This window comes from Tachyglossus aculeatus, chromosome 2 (genome assembly GCF_015852505.1).
Source record: "Tachyglossus aculeatus isolate mTacAcu1 chromosome 2, mTacAcu1.pri, whole genome shotgun sequence".
NCBI lineage: Eukaryota > Metazoa > Chordata > Mammalia > Monotremata > Tachyglossidae > Tachyglossus > Tachyglossus aculeatus.
The window spans coordinates 14,920,663-14,936,895 of record NC_052067.1 but is presented as its reverse complement, the minus strand read 5'-3'; the positions used below and the strand labels follow the sequence as shown (position 1 = coordinate 14,936,895).

General features: G+C 45.7%; 1 protein-coding gene across 1 annotated transcript in view; it reads left to right on the top strand.

Moving 5' to 3' along the window:
• The first annotated feature begins 11,488 nt into the window (after positions 1–11,488).
• IGF2BP3 (insulin like growth factor 2 mRNA binding protein 3) overlaps positions 11,489–16,233 on the top strand; it is a 200,545-nt gene continuing 195,800 nt past the window's right edge. The window contains exons 1-2 of the mRNA XM_038769399.1: positions 11,489–11,663; positions 13,430–13,490. Of these exons, the coding sequence (XP_038625327.1) occupies positions 11,489–11,663; positions 13,430–13,490 (236 nt within the window). The remainder of the gene's footprint in view (positions 11,664–13,429; positions 13,491–16,233) is intronic.

Genomic DNA, 16,233 nt, shown 5'->3' with positions numbered 1-16,233 from the left:
TCCTATTTTAACACAACTTTTCTTCATCTTGACTTAGTGATGCAAATATTTCCGAGATGATGTTACCAAAACTAATGTGTTACTACAAGAAATATTTTTTTCTACTCCCAGGAAAATGAAGTTTTTCAAGAATAGACTAGGCTGATGCTCTCACTTGACAGCAACAGCATTCTTCATTAATAGACACTCAAAGTTTAATTTGTGGTCAGCCCTAAAGCAAATTTACAATCTACTTTTTTTTTGAGGGAAGAGGGAAAAAGCCATTGAATGAAAGAATATCAATAAGATACAAAATTGGAATTATTATTTTAAAAAATATCATGTAACTTCAATCTTTAAATTTCAGTGATCTTCCTTGAAGCAGCAGGAAACTGCTACCTTTTGGAGACTCTTTTCTAGGGACATTAACTCCAGTAAAGTTTGGTATTTTGTTTCAAAACAAATGAATTACATATCTTTCACATAACTAGACAAAAGAGGGTGAAAGCCACCTAAGATAAGCAGGGTTGCTGATGAAAACACAGTGATTGGGAGGCAGAGGTTGAAGACATATAAAAAAGTTGCCGTGTTGAAAGAATTATTTTTGTACACTTAAAAAAAGTAACATGCACTTTGGTAAGCTTTATACACTTCTCACAACATTATGTAGGATATTTTCACATGTAGTTTTGCTAAAATAACAGGTTTTAAACAAGACTTGGGCAAAACATGAAAATTCTACAAACTTTGAACCCAACTAGATGCACTTGCATTATGGAAATTTTAAATAAAAAAAGTTCTGATGTGAAACCTCGTTTTGAAGTTTTTGATCTCAGTTGAGAGCTGGGAGCAAGTTTAGAAATACAGTATTTTATTGAACTGCTCAGTTGATTAGAAATAATCTCAGGACAGTTTTATCCTTGCATTGCTTGTTTTAACCTGCAGCTTCAGAACCTGAAAACAAGTTCCATCTTGTTTTGCCACCTCACAAAACTCCACAAAGGATTTCTCAACAGGATGTGTACACAGTTTAAGGGTGTCCTATAGCGCAAACCTACATATCTGTCTTTGACTACATTCCATACAGGGTGGAAAATTGCTTTCAGTTGTCAAAATCTTTTGGGCTTTTTGGGGAAACAATGAGAAGAGTAAAGTTACATTTAATCTCCATTCGTCTCTTCAGCCAACCCTGCTGAACTATTTTGTTTTGATAATATTGAAAACTAGTTGTTGTTTCCCTTGCAGAGAATTTTCACATTCAGTCCATTCTAAATACGTATTTTATTATTCCTGATTTTTGTACTATGTCGATATTCACATAATTGGGGTTTCTACAGCTTCACAGTACATTCCCAAAAGTGCAGTGATGAATCTTCTGGGAACTCGTAATTTATTTTCTTCTTATATTACTGTTTATTACTGTAATGAACCAAGGCATCACTCGCGTCTTTCTAAAAATAATTAAAATATCGAAATACAAATATTTATAAAGTTAAAATTCAAAACAACTGTACCACGGCTCAAGCACAAATGTGGCTATTACTTTGCCTTAAAATGGTTTTATATTAGTGTATTTATTGAAGATTGACCTACAAGTAGAAGCTATCACAGGTCTGATGCAACAAAACTGACTTTATTCCATGGCCTTCACGCTCTCTGATGGATTGACAGTAAACCTTCTGGGAGCTGGAGTTTCCCATCTGTGTTAGAATATTCATGTCAAATGGTCATGCAGTGAAATCTTTTGGTAAGGATTAACTGATAAATTTATATTCATTCAATATTTCCTATTCCCCCCCTCCAAATTGGTTGAATCCAATTCTACCTGCTAAAATGGCAAGTGAGTATAAGGCACGTAGCACATAGATGTTATAAACCAGTGCTTTGAAACATGTTTTAAAGTGAAATTTAAGTCCCTTAATAATGGTCACAAAACAAAACTTTATGGCACGAAAAGTGAGTTATGAACGATTTAATATAAAGAAAACTTTTAAAAGCATTGTGGGACTCGGGGGCAGAACTCCCTACCCAAACTCACATGAAAAACACAACTAAAACAATGGGAAATCCCAAATTGGGTAAATGGTGGAATTAACTGAAGATAAAATGAAATTATCCCATGTATAAGCACTATTGGCTGCAAAAGAGCCATTACTGGTGCAATCTCTGGGTTGATTTTACCCAGGATGAGAGAATTCAATTATTTTCATAAAAATTGAACAAAAATGTTTACCAAGTTGTACCTGAACGGTACGTAATCTTTTGTAATCATAAAGGGAAGCAATGTACTAAAAATGCAAGCCAGTTTTTCAAGAGTACCTTTGAAGTGTAAGATCAGATAAGTTTTTACACTAAAATCTTCCCTTCAAATTTGCATTCTCTGTTTATTTTTAAATATTCTGATAAGAAGAGATCTTAATATAGTATATGTGATCACTTCACCGAACTCTAACCCACCCCTCTATCACTTGTAACAAACTTGTCCTCCTCCTCTCTCCCTTTACCATTCAAATTTGGGATATGTCGTCCTATCGATATACTAGTTGCAAAATGAAAGAATAAATCAATTTAAAACAAAATGAATGTATTGGAAATAATTGAAAACGAAGACTGTGAATGGATCGATGAGTAAAGGTAGTCAGTGCATTTTTATCCTAAATAAATGAGAAGTGGTATGTAAATTCAGTTATCCATTTGTGAATTTGAGGAAAGTTTTCAGGTGTGGTTAGAGTGATGGAACTATTATTCAGCTTTGTTTTATTTAGGGAAAACCAAAACCAACCAAACAAACAAACAAAAATAATAGTTTAAAATCAAATGTGTCCTTGTGGAATTGACCCCAAAGTATGAAGGGGACAAAGACCCAAGCACAAAATAGGATTATGAGAAGAAAATTTAGGTTTCTCTCCTGAATGTTAGGGTGACAACAATCAAGTGCTCTGACTACTGAATACTAAGCTAAAATTTTGAGAGGAACTTGAAAGTACTAAAATAGTGGAGAGCTACTTAGTGTAATTTTAAGCTGAGAAAGTGGACTTCTACTTCTTAATTGATACACTGTATCCCTTTGACAAGAAAGCTGCTGGATCAAAGCATAGAAAACAAATGTGTCTGGACTTCTAGTCTTTCCACCCTTACCTCACAAAGCAAACAAACAAGGCAACAAACGATTTATTAAATAACCATCCAGAGTACATTCTATTGACTGTTTGTGTGAAATAACTATCTCCAGTTCCTGTTTTCCAATCGCTGCAAACATTTATTTGCTTAATCCATTAATAAGAAGGCTGATGGATAAAAGGATAGAGAACAATAAACCTACTTGGACTCCTCGTTCTCTCTCCCCGTCTCGCCACAACCAAAGTGAATAATTTAATAAACAAGTCTGTGGTACATTCAATTTCCTATCTGTGTGAAGTCCCTATGTCTACTTCAGTTTCCCATATCTTCAAGTATTTGTGTGTTGGTTACCAGATGAAACCTGATTAACTCTTCCTGACTCCCTATATTACACATAGCTGTTTATTTAGAGTAGTTGACAAGTAGTATGGTTACAGAAGTAAGTGGCAATACAGCAATCGAGCTTCATCTTCATCAGTAACAGTTATGTGCTAAATTTCAGGCACTGATAAAACGCCTATTGAGGATATCTTACCGGAAATCTTAATTCGGTGATGCCAACCTGAATATATTACATGTTTGGGCAGATATTGTCTTCTATAAGTCCATCTATTAAGCCAAAAGTGCCACTGAGCGCCACTATCAGAGTGAAGGAATTTTTATTCCAAGATTTGGGGGGTTGTTTTGGACCGTCCAATCTTTTCTCATACGCCTCTTCCGGACTTAACATCATTCTTATCCTCCAAATTATGAGCTGTAGAAACCTCAATTTTTAGAATTTTCTAAAGGAGATTAAGGTTTAACATTTTAGCTCTCCTTGGTCAGTAAAGCGTTGTTTCAACTCTCACAGAGTCTAAAATCATTTCACCATCGTAATCTTTGGTAGTCACTGTATCTCAACCAATTCTTTTGTTTGGACCTCTTACGGGATCATTTAAAAGTGAAAATAGCTCATGGAGGTGGGAAATCCTGTTCGGTTTTAAAAGTCAAAAGGTAAAAAACGTTTCGAGCCGGTGGCATTTTGTAGAATTATAGGAGAGGAAAGTGAAATGGTGTAGGATTTTCATCTTTGTGATTCTAAAAATAGTGGTTTCGTTCATGATCTGTTACAGAAAGGTAGCTGTTACCTAATAAGGTTAACAATTTTTTTTCTTCTGTCTTCCAAAACGTGCCACGAGTCGTTTTAATGTTTTTATGCCTTGCATTTAAGAGGGGAGCTCAGTGTGAATGAAAAGAAACAAAGTCCCAGGGCAAAAAGGGAAAATCCCGTAGAGCCAAGTCTCCGGAGTGCCAGAGAGGGGTAGTTTGCAGTCGGTTGTAACTTCACCACCACTGACAAAACTGGTAACATGGGGGACATTTTCATTCCACCATTTTAAGTTAAGATCTTCAAACTTTCTGTCAACTGGGGCTTTTCCTCCGGCTGCTTCCTCACCCACCTCGAGCACCGGGTTCGGATCAACAAGATCTCCAAACCCACTCTTCCCAGAGCATTTTTCATTCACCCGGGAGACTCCATTAACATAAAAAAAGGACCACAGTCTGGTCTGGCCCGTTTCAAACCAGCCAGCCCGGCCCCCCCCTTCCCTTCTTTGTTAGTGACACTTGACTCGAAAAAACGATGTGGAGGAGCAGGAACCCCTAAAACCGCACCCTGGGGCACCAGCCCCTCGAGAAATCAATCAATCAATCGTATTTATTGAACGCCTACTGTGTGCACAGCACTGTACTAAGCGCTTGGGCAGTCCAAGTTGGCAACGTAGAGGGACGGCCCCTGCCCACCGGTGGGTTCACAGTCTAAAAGAAATGCCCTTCTGGGGCTTTAATCGGTCCCAACGTTTTTATTTCGTTTATTTTCCGCGGATTGGTGGCCGCCACGGAGGGGCCCGCTCCAAATCTCCTCAGCCCCCGGGCGCCTTCAGCGCTCTTTTAAAGGACTGTGGTTCCTCCCCCGACATTTTTCGTTTATTGGGGGCGTGTGTGTGTGTTATTGCGGCCTTGTTCTCGCACCTCGGTGGAATTTTTGTACACATTTATTACTCTATTTATTTTACTTGTACATATCCTATTTTATTTTGTTAGTATGGTTTTGTCTCCTCCTTTTAGACTGCGAGCCCACTGTTGGGTAGGGACTGTCTCTCTGTGTTGCCAATTTGGACTTCCCAAGCGCTTAGCCCAGTGTTCTGCACCCAGTAAGGGCTCCATAAATACGATTGAGGAGGAGGAGGATGATGACTCGGGGGCGGGGGAGAAGAGGGAAGGCGGGCATCGACTGCTGAAGAAAATCTGGGAAAGAGCGGGCGACCTGAGGTAAAAAAGACGCGCGGACCGTGCGGGGACCTAAAGAGGTTGGAAAGGATGAGTTTGGAGGGGCTGGGGGCGATTTTTTCCCTCAGACATGGGGAGCTTCGCCGACCCCTCCTCACCCCGACTGCCTCAGGACGGGGGAGACGAAGGGGGCGCGCAGGCGCGACGGCGCGCGCCCGCCGCCCTCCGTCGGGCCCGATTTTCGCGCCACAATTCCCGGGGTGGCTCGGGGGGCCAATGAGCGCGGGCCCGGACGAGGCCGCGGACGGGGATAGGCGGGTTCGCTCCGCCAACGGGAGAGCGCCCCCCCCGGCAGCCCCCCGCGGAGGCGGCGCGCGCGCGCCCCCGCGCACGCGCACCCCTCCCCCCGAGGCCTGAGGAGAAGGCGGTGGCGGGAGCCCCCCCCCCCAACCACCACTCCAGGCCGCCCGCTGCCATTTAGCTCCCCACAGCTGGAGGGGAAGGGGGAGAGGAAGGGGAAAGGGATGGGGGATGTTGTCAGCAGGGCCCGCCTCCCCTCCTTCAGGAGGCCCCAAGGCCTCCCCGCCTCAAACCCTGAGGGGGTGGTGCCAAGGAGAGGTGGGCCCAGGGCTGCCATGGCGTCCATCATCAATCATCAATCCTATTTATTGAGCGCTTACCCTGTGCAGAGCACTGGACTAAGCGCTTGGGAACTGCAAGTTGGCAACATGCAGAGCCAGTCCCTACCCAACAGTGGGCTCACGGTCTAAAAGGGGGAGACGGAGAACAAAACCAAACATACTAACAAAATAAATAAATATGTACAAACATATATACGTATGTATTACTCTATTTATTTAGCGTACTGGACGACCTGGCGGCGATGGACGAAAGACCCATCCCCTCCCACCCAATTCAGGGTTTCCAGGCTGGCTTGGGCCCGGGCCAGGGAAAAGAGGAAACCACCCCATCCGCCGAGCGCGCCGGGCGCCATCTTTGTGCGCAAAGAAAAGAAGTGAAGGCCGATTCCAGAGAGGGCAGAGGCGGGTTAGCGCTCAATCATCATCATCAATCGTATTTAGTGAGCGCTTACTGTACGCAGAGCACTGTACTAAGCGCTTGGGAAGTACAGATAGGCAACATAGAGAGACAATCGTATTGATTGAGCGCTTACCGTGTGCGTCCCCTTTCAGACCGTGAGCCCACTGTTGGGTAGGGACTGTCTCTGTATGTTGCCAACTTGGACTTCCCAAGCGCTTAGTACAGTGCTCTGCACACAGTAAGCGCTCAATAAATACGATTGATGATGATGATGACGACTAAGCGCTTGGGACGTACAAGTGGGCAACATAGAGAGACAGTCCCTACCCAACAGCGGGCTCACAGTCTAAAAGGGCTCGGCCTTCGTCACAGGCGATCTGCTCAAACAGATCAGAGTTCAGTGGATCAGTTACAAGGAGCAAATGGAGGATAGCCCTGTTACCTCCTACAGGGAAGATTTTTTCCCCCCTTTTTTGTGGTTGTTTCTTTGCCAGATGTGTTTTGAAGGCACGGGTGAGGAGGGCGGGGGGGTGGAGGCCTCCCCCACTCTTTCACCTGGTCACTCTTAGTCTGATAACTTGAGAGCACTGCAAAGATCAGTGACCTTCCAAACGTGGCTTTCCTTCCTTTTATATCCCAGTGACCCTTCAACATTTTATTACCCCCGGGTCAGCTGATAAGTCGAGTTTCTGAAGCAGTTCCAGGGAGTAAACACGCCGTGTGGTTGAAAAATGCTGCCACATCTGATAATAAAAACACACTCGATGTGAAATCTGCCTTCCTCGGAATCAGGAGTGGGAAAAAACACAATTGCTATAAGCAGGTATCGCGACGTCTCGGTGGAAATGATGGAGGCTGTTAAAATGGAATTTGGATTGGGTGTAAAGATAGTTTCATTAAATTAAGGATACGGAAAATAGGTTTCAGAATTAGTTTGGAAAGGAGTGTCGTTTCCAAGGAAAAAAGGCTACACTTAAAGGGACTTGAAATAGGAAAATAAGGTATTTGTCTTTAGGCGGCGAGAAAAGTATCAATTCAAATGTTTTTGAAAGTTTGGAGAAACCCAAGTCACATTTCTAGTTTTCGTGATTTCTGGGACCCAAGATGGAGTAAAAAGTTTAACTCGGTTCATCCACTCCATGAATGTACAGAGGTATGTATGTAGACACACTAAATTCTGATTAACCAATTTAACAAAAGATACACACTAAATTCTGATTAACTAACCAATTTAACAAAAGATACAGCCGTTTCTCAGTCAATCTTAAATTATGGAATAAGTTAAATATCATTAATCATCATTGATTAGCTTTGTATAAAAAACGAGCAATCTAAATCATTTACACTGTTAATAAGAAGTAATAAGGTTTCACACTCTGCACACCAGAAGAAATCCAGTGGTGACCTGTACTGGTTCAGTTTTAAGACGATCAAATATTTCTGCATTTGTATCAACTTCAGGATCATGGATCTCCCTTTATAATTGCTCTAGAGGCAGACAGCAATCCAGTTTACAGGTCAGAGTGAAATTTAGAAATGTCCAATTACTTGGATAAAAAGAGCAGAACCTTGAATTTTTTTTTTTGATCAAATGAAATGGCACAGGCTGAATGGATTTACAAATTCGGTGCAACTAATTAGTGATACCCAGAGAATGACACACAACTTGAGAGTTCTTGACAAAATTCCTGTTCATTTTAGCCTTAGATTGGAAGGGAATGTTGATTCTTAGCTAAAATGCATTTCAGAGAAACTAACGTTCTGTAAGAAATCAAAGTGAAGATTCTTTTAAAGAAAAAAGTGTTCTGGTCAAATAGTAGTTAGACACTGTTAATGTTGCAACAGTTAATCTGAAAAAAAACATGGACACTTCACTCAGTTCTTTGCTCTAAAATGGAAGTTATGATTTAAGTTCTAAGTGCTGATTCACACACAAAAAAAACGCTTTTGTCTCTTAAGAATTTCAGTTGGTGAAGAAAAAAGATAGAACAGCGAATTTAAATTACCAAAAGATATCTATTGTTCAACAGGAAACTGAAATCAGTTTGAAAGATGAGGTGCATTTGTTAAGTTACTGCAACGTACCCGCTCCTTTATTTAAAAATGCGGGACTGCTAGGCAAAAAGTTACTTTTATAAAGAAAACAAACCAAAAAAAAACAACTCCAAGTTTTACTGAGGCGTAGTATTCTTAAGCATGGTGGTCTCCAATTATTTTTGTCCCGTCTTTCTTAACTCCCCTTGTATATTTATAAACCGTGGAGGTATAGCTTACACTTCAACGTTTCACCCAGTTTTGTTTGATCACGAATAAACCAATTACCCAGGAAATGACGAGCATTCATCCAGATTAAGTTATATTTTTCCTAGATCAGGTTGCACAACCCACTTCTTAATTTTCTGCCCACGAGGTAACAAAGCTATTAAATACTTTGTTTAGATTGCCATATGCACTCGACAGAGAATCTCACTCGCTGTTGATAAAATGTAACTTTAAACGTTTTCCGTGGCATATCTGCTAACCCCCCCCCCCCCAAATCGGAGGAAAAGAAACCTTCGACCGCTGCACATTGAATCATTAAACAAAACCTACGAGATTTCTCTATTAAAGGCAGCGCCGGCTTTCATTTCCGAATCCTTTCTTCATCTTCAGTCAACATTTTGTCTGCCCCGGGAAGGCTCCGCCGGCCTCGAACCCCCTCCCCCCACAAACCCACCATTGTACTCTTTTTACAAATGGTGAAAATTATGAATGGCTCCTCAAACGGAACGGGTAGCACCACCACCACCACCACACACACGCACAAAAGACAAAAAAAGGAAAAAGGTAGAGAGACGTTTTTGAAAGAGAGCTGGTGGATGCTCGCCACCCCCGGGAATCACGATGCCCGGGATCCCATTTTATCTCCTCCTTCCCAGATGATTCAAATAGAGGAAACGTTGTTTCCCTTCCGCCCCCCCCCCCCCCACTCTACTTTTAGAAACTACAGGAAGAGATTGCTTCCCCCGTAGGCACCAACTCTCCCACTTTTTTCCTACCTCCTCTCCCGCCACCACCTTCCCCGTCCCCTCCCCGTCCCTTTGTCCTGTTCCCCATAGCGCCCGAGACCAAAAGGCAGTGCAACGAAACTCTAATGGCAAAGCCAGAAACATTACCACGGAGGGGGAGGAGGAGGGAAGGGGGGGGCTCCTTCGAAGCTGGAAAGACCCTACGCCCCCCACCCTCATTTACTCTCCTTGTCTTTTTCTAGAACGCGCGACCAATTGCGAAGAAGACCCCAGAAAAGCCACCAGACACGAAATCGGAGGCGACAGGGGGCCGGGCGCCTAGAAGATGCCGCTCAGGATGCTGATAAGGACCCCCCGCCCCCCTTCCTCCCCTCCCCCAGCTCCCGCCCCTTGCAACTCTAAGCGACCCCGTCCCTCCCTCCCCCCCCAGCCCCCTTCCCCTCTCCCCCTCCCCGGGCCACGCACCGTTCGCCCTCCTCAACGATCCCCCGAGCCCAGCGTGCTCAGGCCACGGTGGCAAAAAGGGGGCCTTGCCCGACAGGCCCCAACGGAGAACACCGAGACCCCCGGGGCCCGGGGAAGGGGCGGAGGCGGGGGCTTCGGTTGCAATCCCGGTCTCCCCCCCTCCCCTTCCCCCATCATCTCGTCCACGGCCGGCGCGGAGGACCCGCTCTTCCCTTCGCTCTCTCGTTCTGCAGAGATGTCATTCTCTATTTCGAGCTCTTCTCCCCCCCACCAGAGGGGAGGGGGTCCCCGGCAGAAGGGAGTCGGATTTTTTTTTTTTGGGGGGGGGGGCGTCGGTTCCCACAGTAAACGCCTTCCCCTAGAGATAAACCCTATGATAAAGCCCAAGTAAACAGAACAGAGGAGCCACGCGGCCAATTTTTCCCACCTCCCTCCTATGGAAAAAAAAAAAAAGGAACTCTCCACCTCTCATTCCAAGAGCCCCCTTCCCCCAGGCTCGTCGAAGCCCACCGACCCTCTCGCTCAACTTAGACGGGTGCCATCGGACGGTCGCTCCCAAAGGCCAGCTCCTCACCCCAACTCATTTTCTTCGTTCCCTCCCCCATCTCTGCCCCCCTCTTCTCTCCCTTCCCCCCCTTTCTCCTTTTCCCTCCCCTCCCCCTTTCTCCTTTTCCCTCCCCTCCCCCTTTCTCTCCCCTTCCCTCCTCCCCTTTCTCTTCCCTCTTCCCCCGCCTCCTTCCCAGCCCTCCATCCCTTCCCCTCCTCTTTCCCTCCTCCCCCCCGTCTCTCCTCTCCCTCTAGGGTCTCTCTCCTCGTCTCTGTCTTTCTCTCTGTGTCTCTGTCCGTCTCTTTCCCTCTTCCCCCTCCTTCCCTCCCTCTGGTTTTTTTTTTTCCTTTCTAAATCTACTCTCTAATTGAGGAGCTGGGATTCCTCACGTGAGACGTTGATTTGTAGTTTGAACACGTGGCTCATTCAAAAAGCCGGACTATCCGAGTGATTTTTTCCCTCCTCCTCCTCCCCAGCCCCCTCCCCCTCCCCTCCCCCAGCCCCCACCCCTTTCTGCCCGGCTCCGTCTCTGGGTGTTTTATGGGGAGGCGGCGCCTGCCTTCACGTAGTGTGACATTTTCACAGTCCGCTTGCTGCTGCCAAAGGGGTTTGGGGAGGGGGGGGGAAGAGACAAAAAGTAGTTTTTTTTTCCTCCTCCTCCCTCTCCTCCTCCTCCTCCTCTTCCTCCTCCTTCTTTCTCTTTCTAATCCCGCCATCCTAGTTCACAAAGCTGGGTGGTTTTTCTCTGTACATCCGGATAGCACAGAAACACTCATTATTGCATTTGGGTTGCAGTGAGGTTTTTTTTTTTTTTTTTTTTTTAATCCCCGAAAGAGAGAAATACACGCACGCTCAGCCTGCCGAGCTGGGTCTTTTTCTTTTTTTTTTCTTTTTTTTTTTCGCTTTCCTTTCCTTCGTTTTTTTTTTTTTTTCTCTACCGAGCTGCTGTTTTTAAAGGCGAGAGGAGAGGAGCGACCGGTGATCCGTTTATTCGCGTACGGGGTTTGGGGTGGTTTTTTTTTTTAATTTATTATTATTATTTTTAAAAAAAATTTTTAAAATGAACAAGCTGTACATCGGGAACCTCAGCGAGAACGCGAGCCCCTCGGATTTGGAAAGTGTCTTTAAGGAGTCCAAGATCCCCTTCACCGGCCCGTTCCTGGTGAAGACGGGGTACGCCTTCGTGGACTGCCCCGACGAAAACTGGGCCATGAAGGCCATCGAGGCGCTTTCAGGTGGGTCCCCTGCCCTCCGCCCCTCGCCCACCCCCCGGTGCCCCCCAGGGCGGGCTCGGCCTGGCCCTCCCCGGGGGGAGAAGCTGGGTGGGCTCCCACGGGCCCAGGCCGGAGGGGAGGGGAAGGGACTGGAGGGGAGGGGGCTCGCCCACGCGGCCGCCGCCATGCCCACCGTCGTGCCCACCGCCGTGCCCACCCCCTGCCCAGCCCCTGGGACCGCGGACACGCTGTCAGGTTGCAACCACGCTGCCTGCTGCTGGAGGAGGAGGAAGAGGAGGAGAAGAGGGGGCACCTTTCAGGGCACGGAGATGGGGAGGCACGGAGTGGTGAGGGGCGGCCTCGTAGTGGTGCCAAAGGAGGCCCAGTCGCCCCCCGGGCTCGGCCAGGGTCGCGCCGGCCGCACTTGGCGGCCCCGGCTCCCTCCGGCATCCCGAAACTTGTGCCCCGGCCCAAGGGGGGCACAAAGGGGGGCACAACGGGGGGTGCCCGCCCTCCCGGGGGGTGGTGGTGGTGGTGGTGGGGGAAACCGGGGACAAGACGGCGGCTGAGCTCCTGGAAATGGCACCAAGTGCCGCGCTCCAGGGACAGGGAAGTCTTTCATGGTGCCACCCCCCCCCCGGGGGGGGGGCGAGGGGAGGGGGGCATCGTGTGTGTGTGTGTGTGTGTGTGTGTGTGTGTGTGGCCGCCCAGGGCTGCCTCCGCCGCCTTTCCCCTGGGCGGAGTTGCAGTAGGTTGGAAGCAGGCAGGCTTCCCCCCCGCACCATCCCCCTTTCTTCCCAGGCGGTTTCCCCAACCGACCCCCCGATATACATACATACATACATACATACATACATTCGTACATACAATCGCCCCGGGCCTCGCCCTCCCCCGGCCCCGGCAAGGAGGGGAGAGGGGAGTCCAACAAATGCCCTCCCCGAGGCCTGCGCTTCCAGGACCGGCCCGTCTGGGGCCAGGGGGACGGGACGGGACGGGACGGCATTCCTTGCGGATTGTTTATTTCGGTTGTGTCCTTCCCCTTCCCTCCCTTCTCTCCCCCCCACCCCCCTTTCACCAACTTCGCCTGCGTGCACCCGGCCGCCCCTTTTTGGATGTACATCCTGTTCTCAAAATGCAACTCTGTGGTTTTTCTCCGTCTCTGTGTGTCTGTCCCTTCCCTCTCCCCTCCCCTCTCCTCTTTCGTCTCCTCCCCCCTCATGACCCCACCTTTAAATCATTCCTGGAGAGCTTGGCCTTGGACCCTGGGGTGGGGAAGGTATCCCAGGGAAATTTTTTTTTCTTTCTCCCCGAAAAAATCGAAGAGTGGGAGGCCTTGAGGGGGTGGGGAAGTGTGTTCCTATGTGTGTGTGTGTCCACACCAGCCTTTACTAGGGTTCGAGGTGTTTCTCTTTTTTCCTTTACTATAAGGGCCGCGTGTGCGAGTTAGGTTCTAGTTGAAGAACCGGTTCCCCCCCCCACCCCCATATTTTATTTCAGAAAATAATGATTTGAAAACAAGTCGATTCCCACGTTCCCGACTCCCAATTTAATAGCATCCTGGATTACCTGATCTGATTTAAACCCCCAGCCCCCGGCCCCAACAAAAAGAGAGAAAAAAAGAACCTATTAGGCAAGTGTGTAGTGGCTGCACACAGTGAATGAGTCGAGAGGCAGTGCCGATCGGACTCTGCCTTCTCTATTTTACAACTCAACAGTACGAAGCGTGGGCATGACATGGGCGTGTAAAACCTTCAGCAGGTATTTTCCACTTTTGTCTGTTTTTACAGGTAAAGTGGAACTGCACGGCAAACTCATAGAAGTCGAACACTCAGTCCCCAAAAGGCAAAGGTAAATATTTTTTTTCCCTTTTCTCCATGCCACAGAATGCCCACACTTTTTTTAAATAAAAAAAAGCACCCCTCCAAGTAAGACCAAAACAACTTACGCTTATGTTTGTGTTTGTGGCTGTCATGGATAACCGCTGTCTGTGTGGCTCCCTTCCCCCTTATTTTCCTGCTAAGACATTTGTTTTGAACCATGAAATATTTAAAGATGTGTGTGTGTGTGTGTGCGTGCGTCCTTTTTTGAGCAATCAGTGTTAACTGTTTAGGCTGGCGTTCCCTCTGTAGGAGAAATCATCTTTGTTCCCTGGGCAAGATGATAGGAAAGAGTACAGTGTGAAAAGTGAAGACTTCAGAAAAGAGGGCATGAGTTATTTAATTTGGGGGGGGGGGGGGCGTTAACAGGAAATGAGATGGGATGTTTTGCGTTATATAACGGGCAGACACGTGAGTCTTGTGATTCGGCAGGACAACACAGCATCTTGCGGTACATCTATTTATTTTTCTTGAACCCAAGTTGGGTTCCCCAACTCGAAATCGGAAATAGTTGTCCCGCGGCAAGAGCCACACTGCCATACGCTGGCAGTGCATCTGATCTGAGAAGAGATTTTTCCTGTTTGCATCTGGTAATGCAAACACGTGAGTAAACTCGGAATTCCCTCCAGTGTTGAGGTGCTTCATGCGCGATTAAAGGAAAAAAAAAATTAAGTAGTTATTCCTTATTATTTGCCTGACTTAGCAGGGTCTTGGGTAACTAGATCTATTTTTTTTTCTTCCTCTCTCCCCCTCTTCCCCCCCACTGTGGGCCCAAGGTGAAGCCGGTAGTTCTCAGACTATATACGAGCAGGAGACTGTTTAGGTCTACTTAACAGCATAATTAAGATTTATTTAACACCAATTGCTTTATGAAATTATTTTCCTTTCAACTTTTCACGGAGGAGTAGTAAGCCTAGACTGAACAGTACATGTGTCCCCTTTCTCCTAGTTGTTACTTTAGGAGCGATGACTGGTTTAGTTTTTAATTTAAGCCAGTCGTAGGTTCCGTTTCCAATTTAAACCATTTCTAGATCAATCAAGGGCATTTATTGAGCACTTACTATGTGCAGAACACTGTACTAAGCACTTGGGAGAGTACAACAGAATTAGCACAGAATTTCCTGCCCCATAACAAGCTTACAGTGTAGAGGGGAAGACAGACATTAATATGAATAAATAATTGATCAAATCTAACTTAAAGATGTCTGTAAGTGCTGTGGGTTTGGGGGTGGGGTGAATATCAAAAATTCTAGATGTGGTATGGGGCCAAATAGGATGTTGGTGGGCTTTAGGCCTCCTGTGCAGATGAGCTTGTGTTTTAAAACTTTGACATGTGGAACGGTACTCCTGGAGCAGCGTTTGGAAACTCCTTGTGGACTTTCTATTTCTCCATAAGGGAGGGCGGAGCGTGTGTGGGGGCCGGCGGGGAGGGGAGACCCTCTTCTAGAATTGTTTATAAGAGGTGAAATTGTCGTGTCCTCTCCAGGGTGTTTATACGTTTGAATTTGGAAGCTGGCATGTTGTTTAGTGTGGTGCCTCATGTGTTTTGCAAGCTGTATGTTTGAAGTGCCAGTGTTTTTTCCGTGGACTCCTGTACTTAAAATATCCATTAGGATTAAATGGAAAATGTAATGGTCCGTGTAGGAATTGATCAATGTTGAAAAGACCTTTCAGTCTGGGTAACATTAAAATGTATTAAATGGTAACTGTTAAATTTATTAATCACTGCTGTGAACTAAATAGCGCCCAGAACATGAACAAAATAGCAGCATTTAACTGAGCTTGTGAATTTGGTACTCCGTGGTGATACCCACACCCAGGTGGTTTGAGCTACTCTGTTCCTCTTGCCTTTACGTGTATTCGGTATTTGGGAAAGAAAGTCTTTAAAAAAAAAAAGCGTAGAGGGGGTGGAGCGTATTTGCTGAAGATCTTTTTAGGAGGGACTTCAAATATTTTCGAGCTGCCAAAGGAAGTAGACATATACATTCCAGAATTATGATATACGTTCCAGCTGGGGAAATGTACACCCCAGAATCTGGTTATTTAAATAGAACTGAATGTTGTGTAATGTATAATTTAGCTTGGAGAAGGGGAGAGAAGAAGGGAGCTGACACTGCGCTCAGCCATGTGTTTACAGGCTTTAGTTTGTAAAAAAAAAAAAAAAAAAAAAAAAAATAAGTTTCTCTAGACTGATTTGTATTAGATTTTGAAGGACCGGAATGGTTTTTACACACTAGGTACAAGATGACTTTTCCCTTTAAAAGCTATAGAATGAATAGCAAATTTTACCATTTTAATTTTTAAACCCTCTTAATTTTAAACCTGCTGATCCTCAGATAGTAATTTTTTTTGAAAAAAGACTTTCCCATACCAAGTTGTTCTACTTTCTTTTGGGAATGGGGTGGTGGGGAAGAGACTTTTAAACCGCCTGTGCCTGCTGAGTTTATCTAAGTGGCCTAGAAAAGAACTCTGTAAATTTGTTAACAAAATGCTTATTTGTTCCGCTGAATGTCCTTTGAAGAAAAAATAGATCCATGATAAGGAAAAGTAGCTTCCTTGAGGGGAAGGTAGGGGAGAAATTCTTTAGATTATAGTCTTAGCAAACCAAGCATGGTAGGTTTTAGAAGTGTAATTTTCATGATCGATCGTGCCACAGTTTACAGATGGAAAACGCCTAGTTTTGCTGAAAGTCTAGAACTGGATTTTCATGGGAC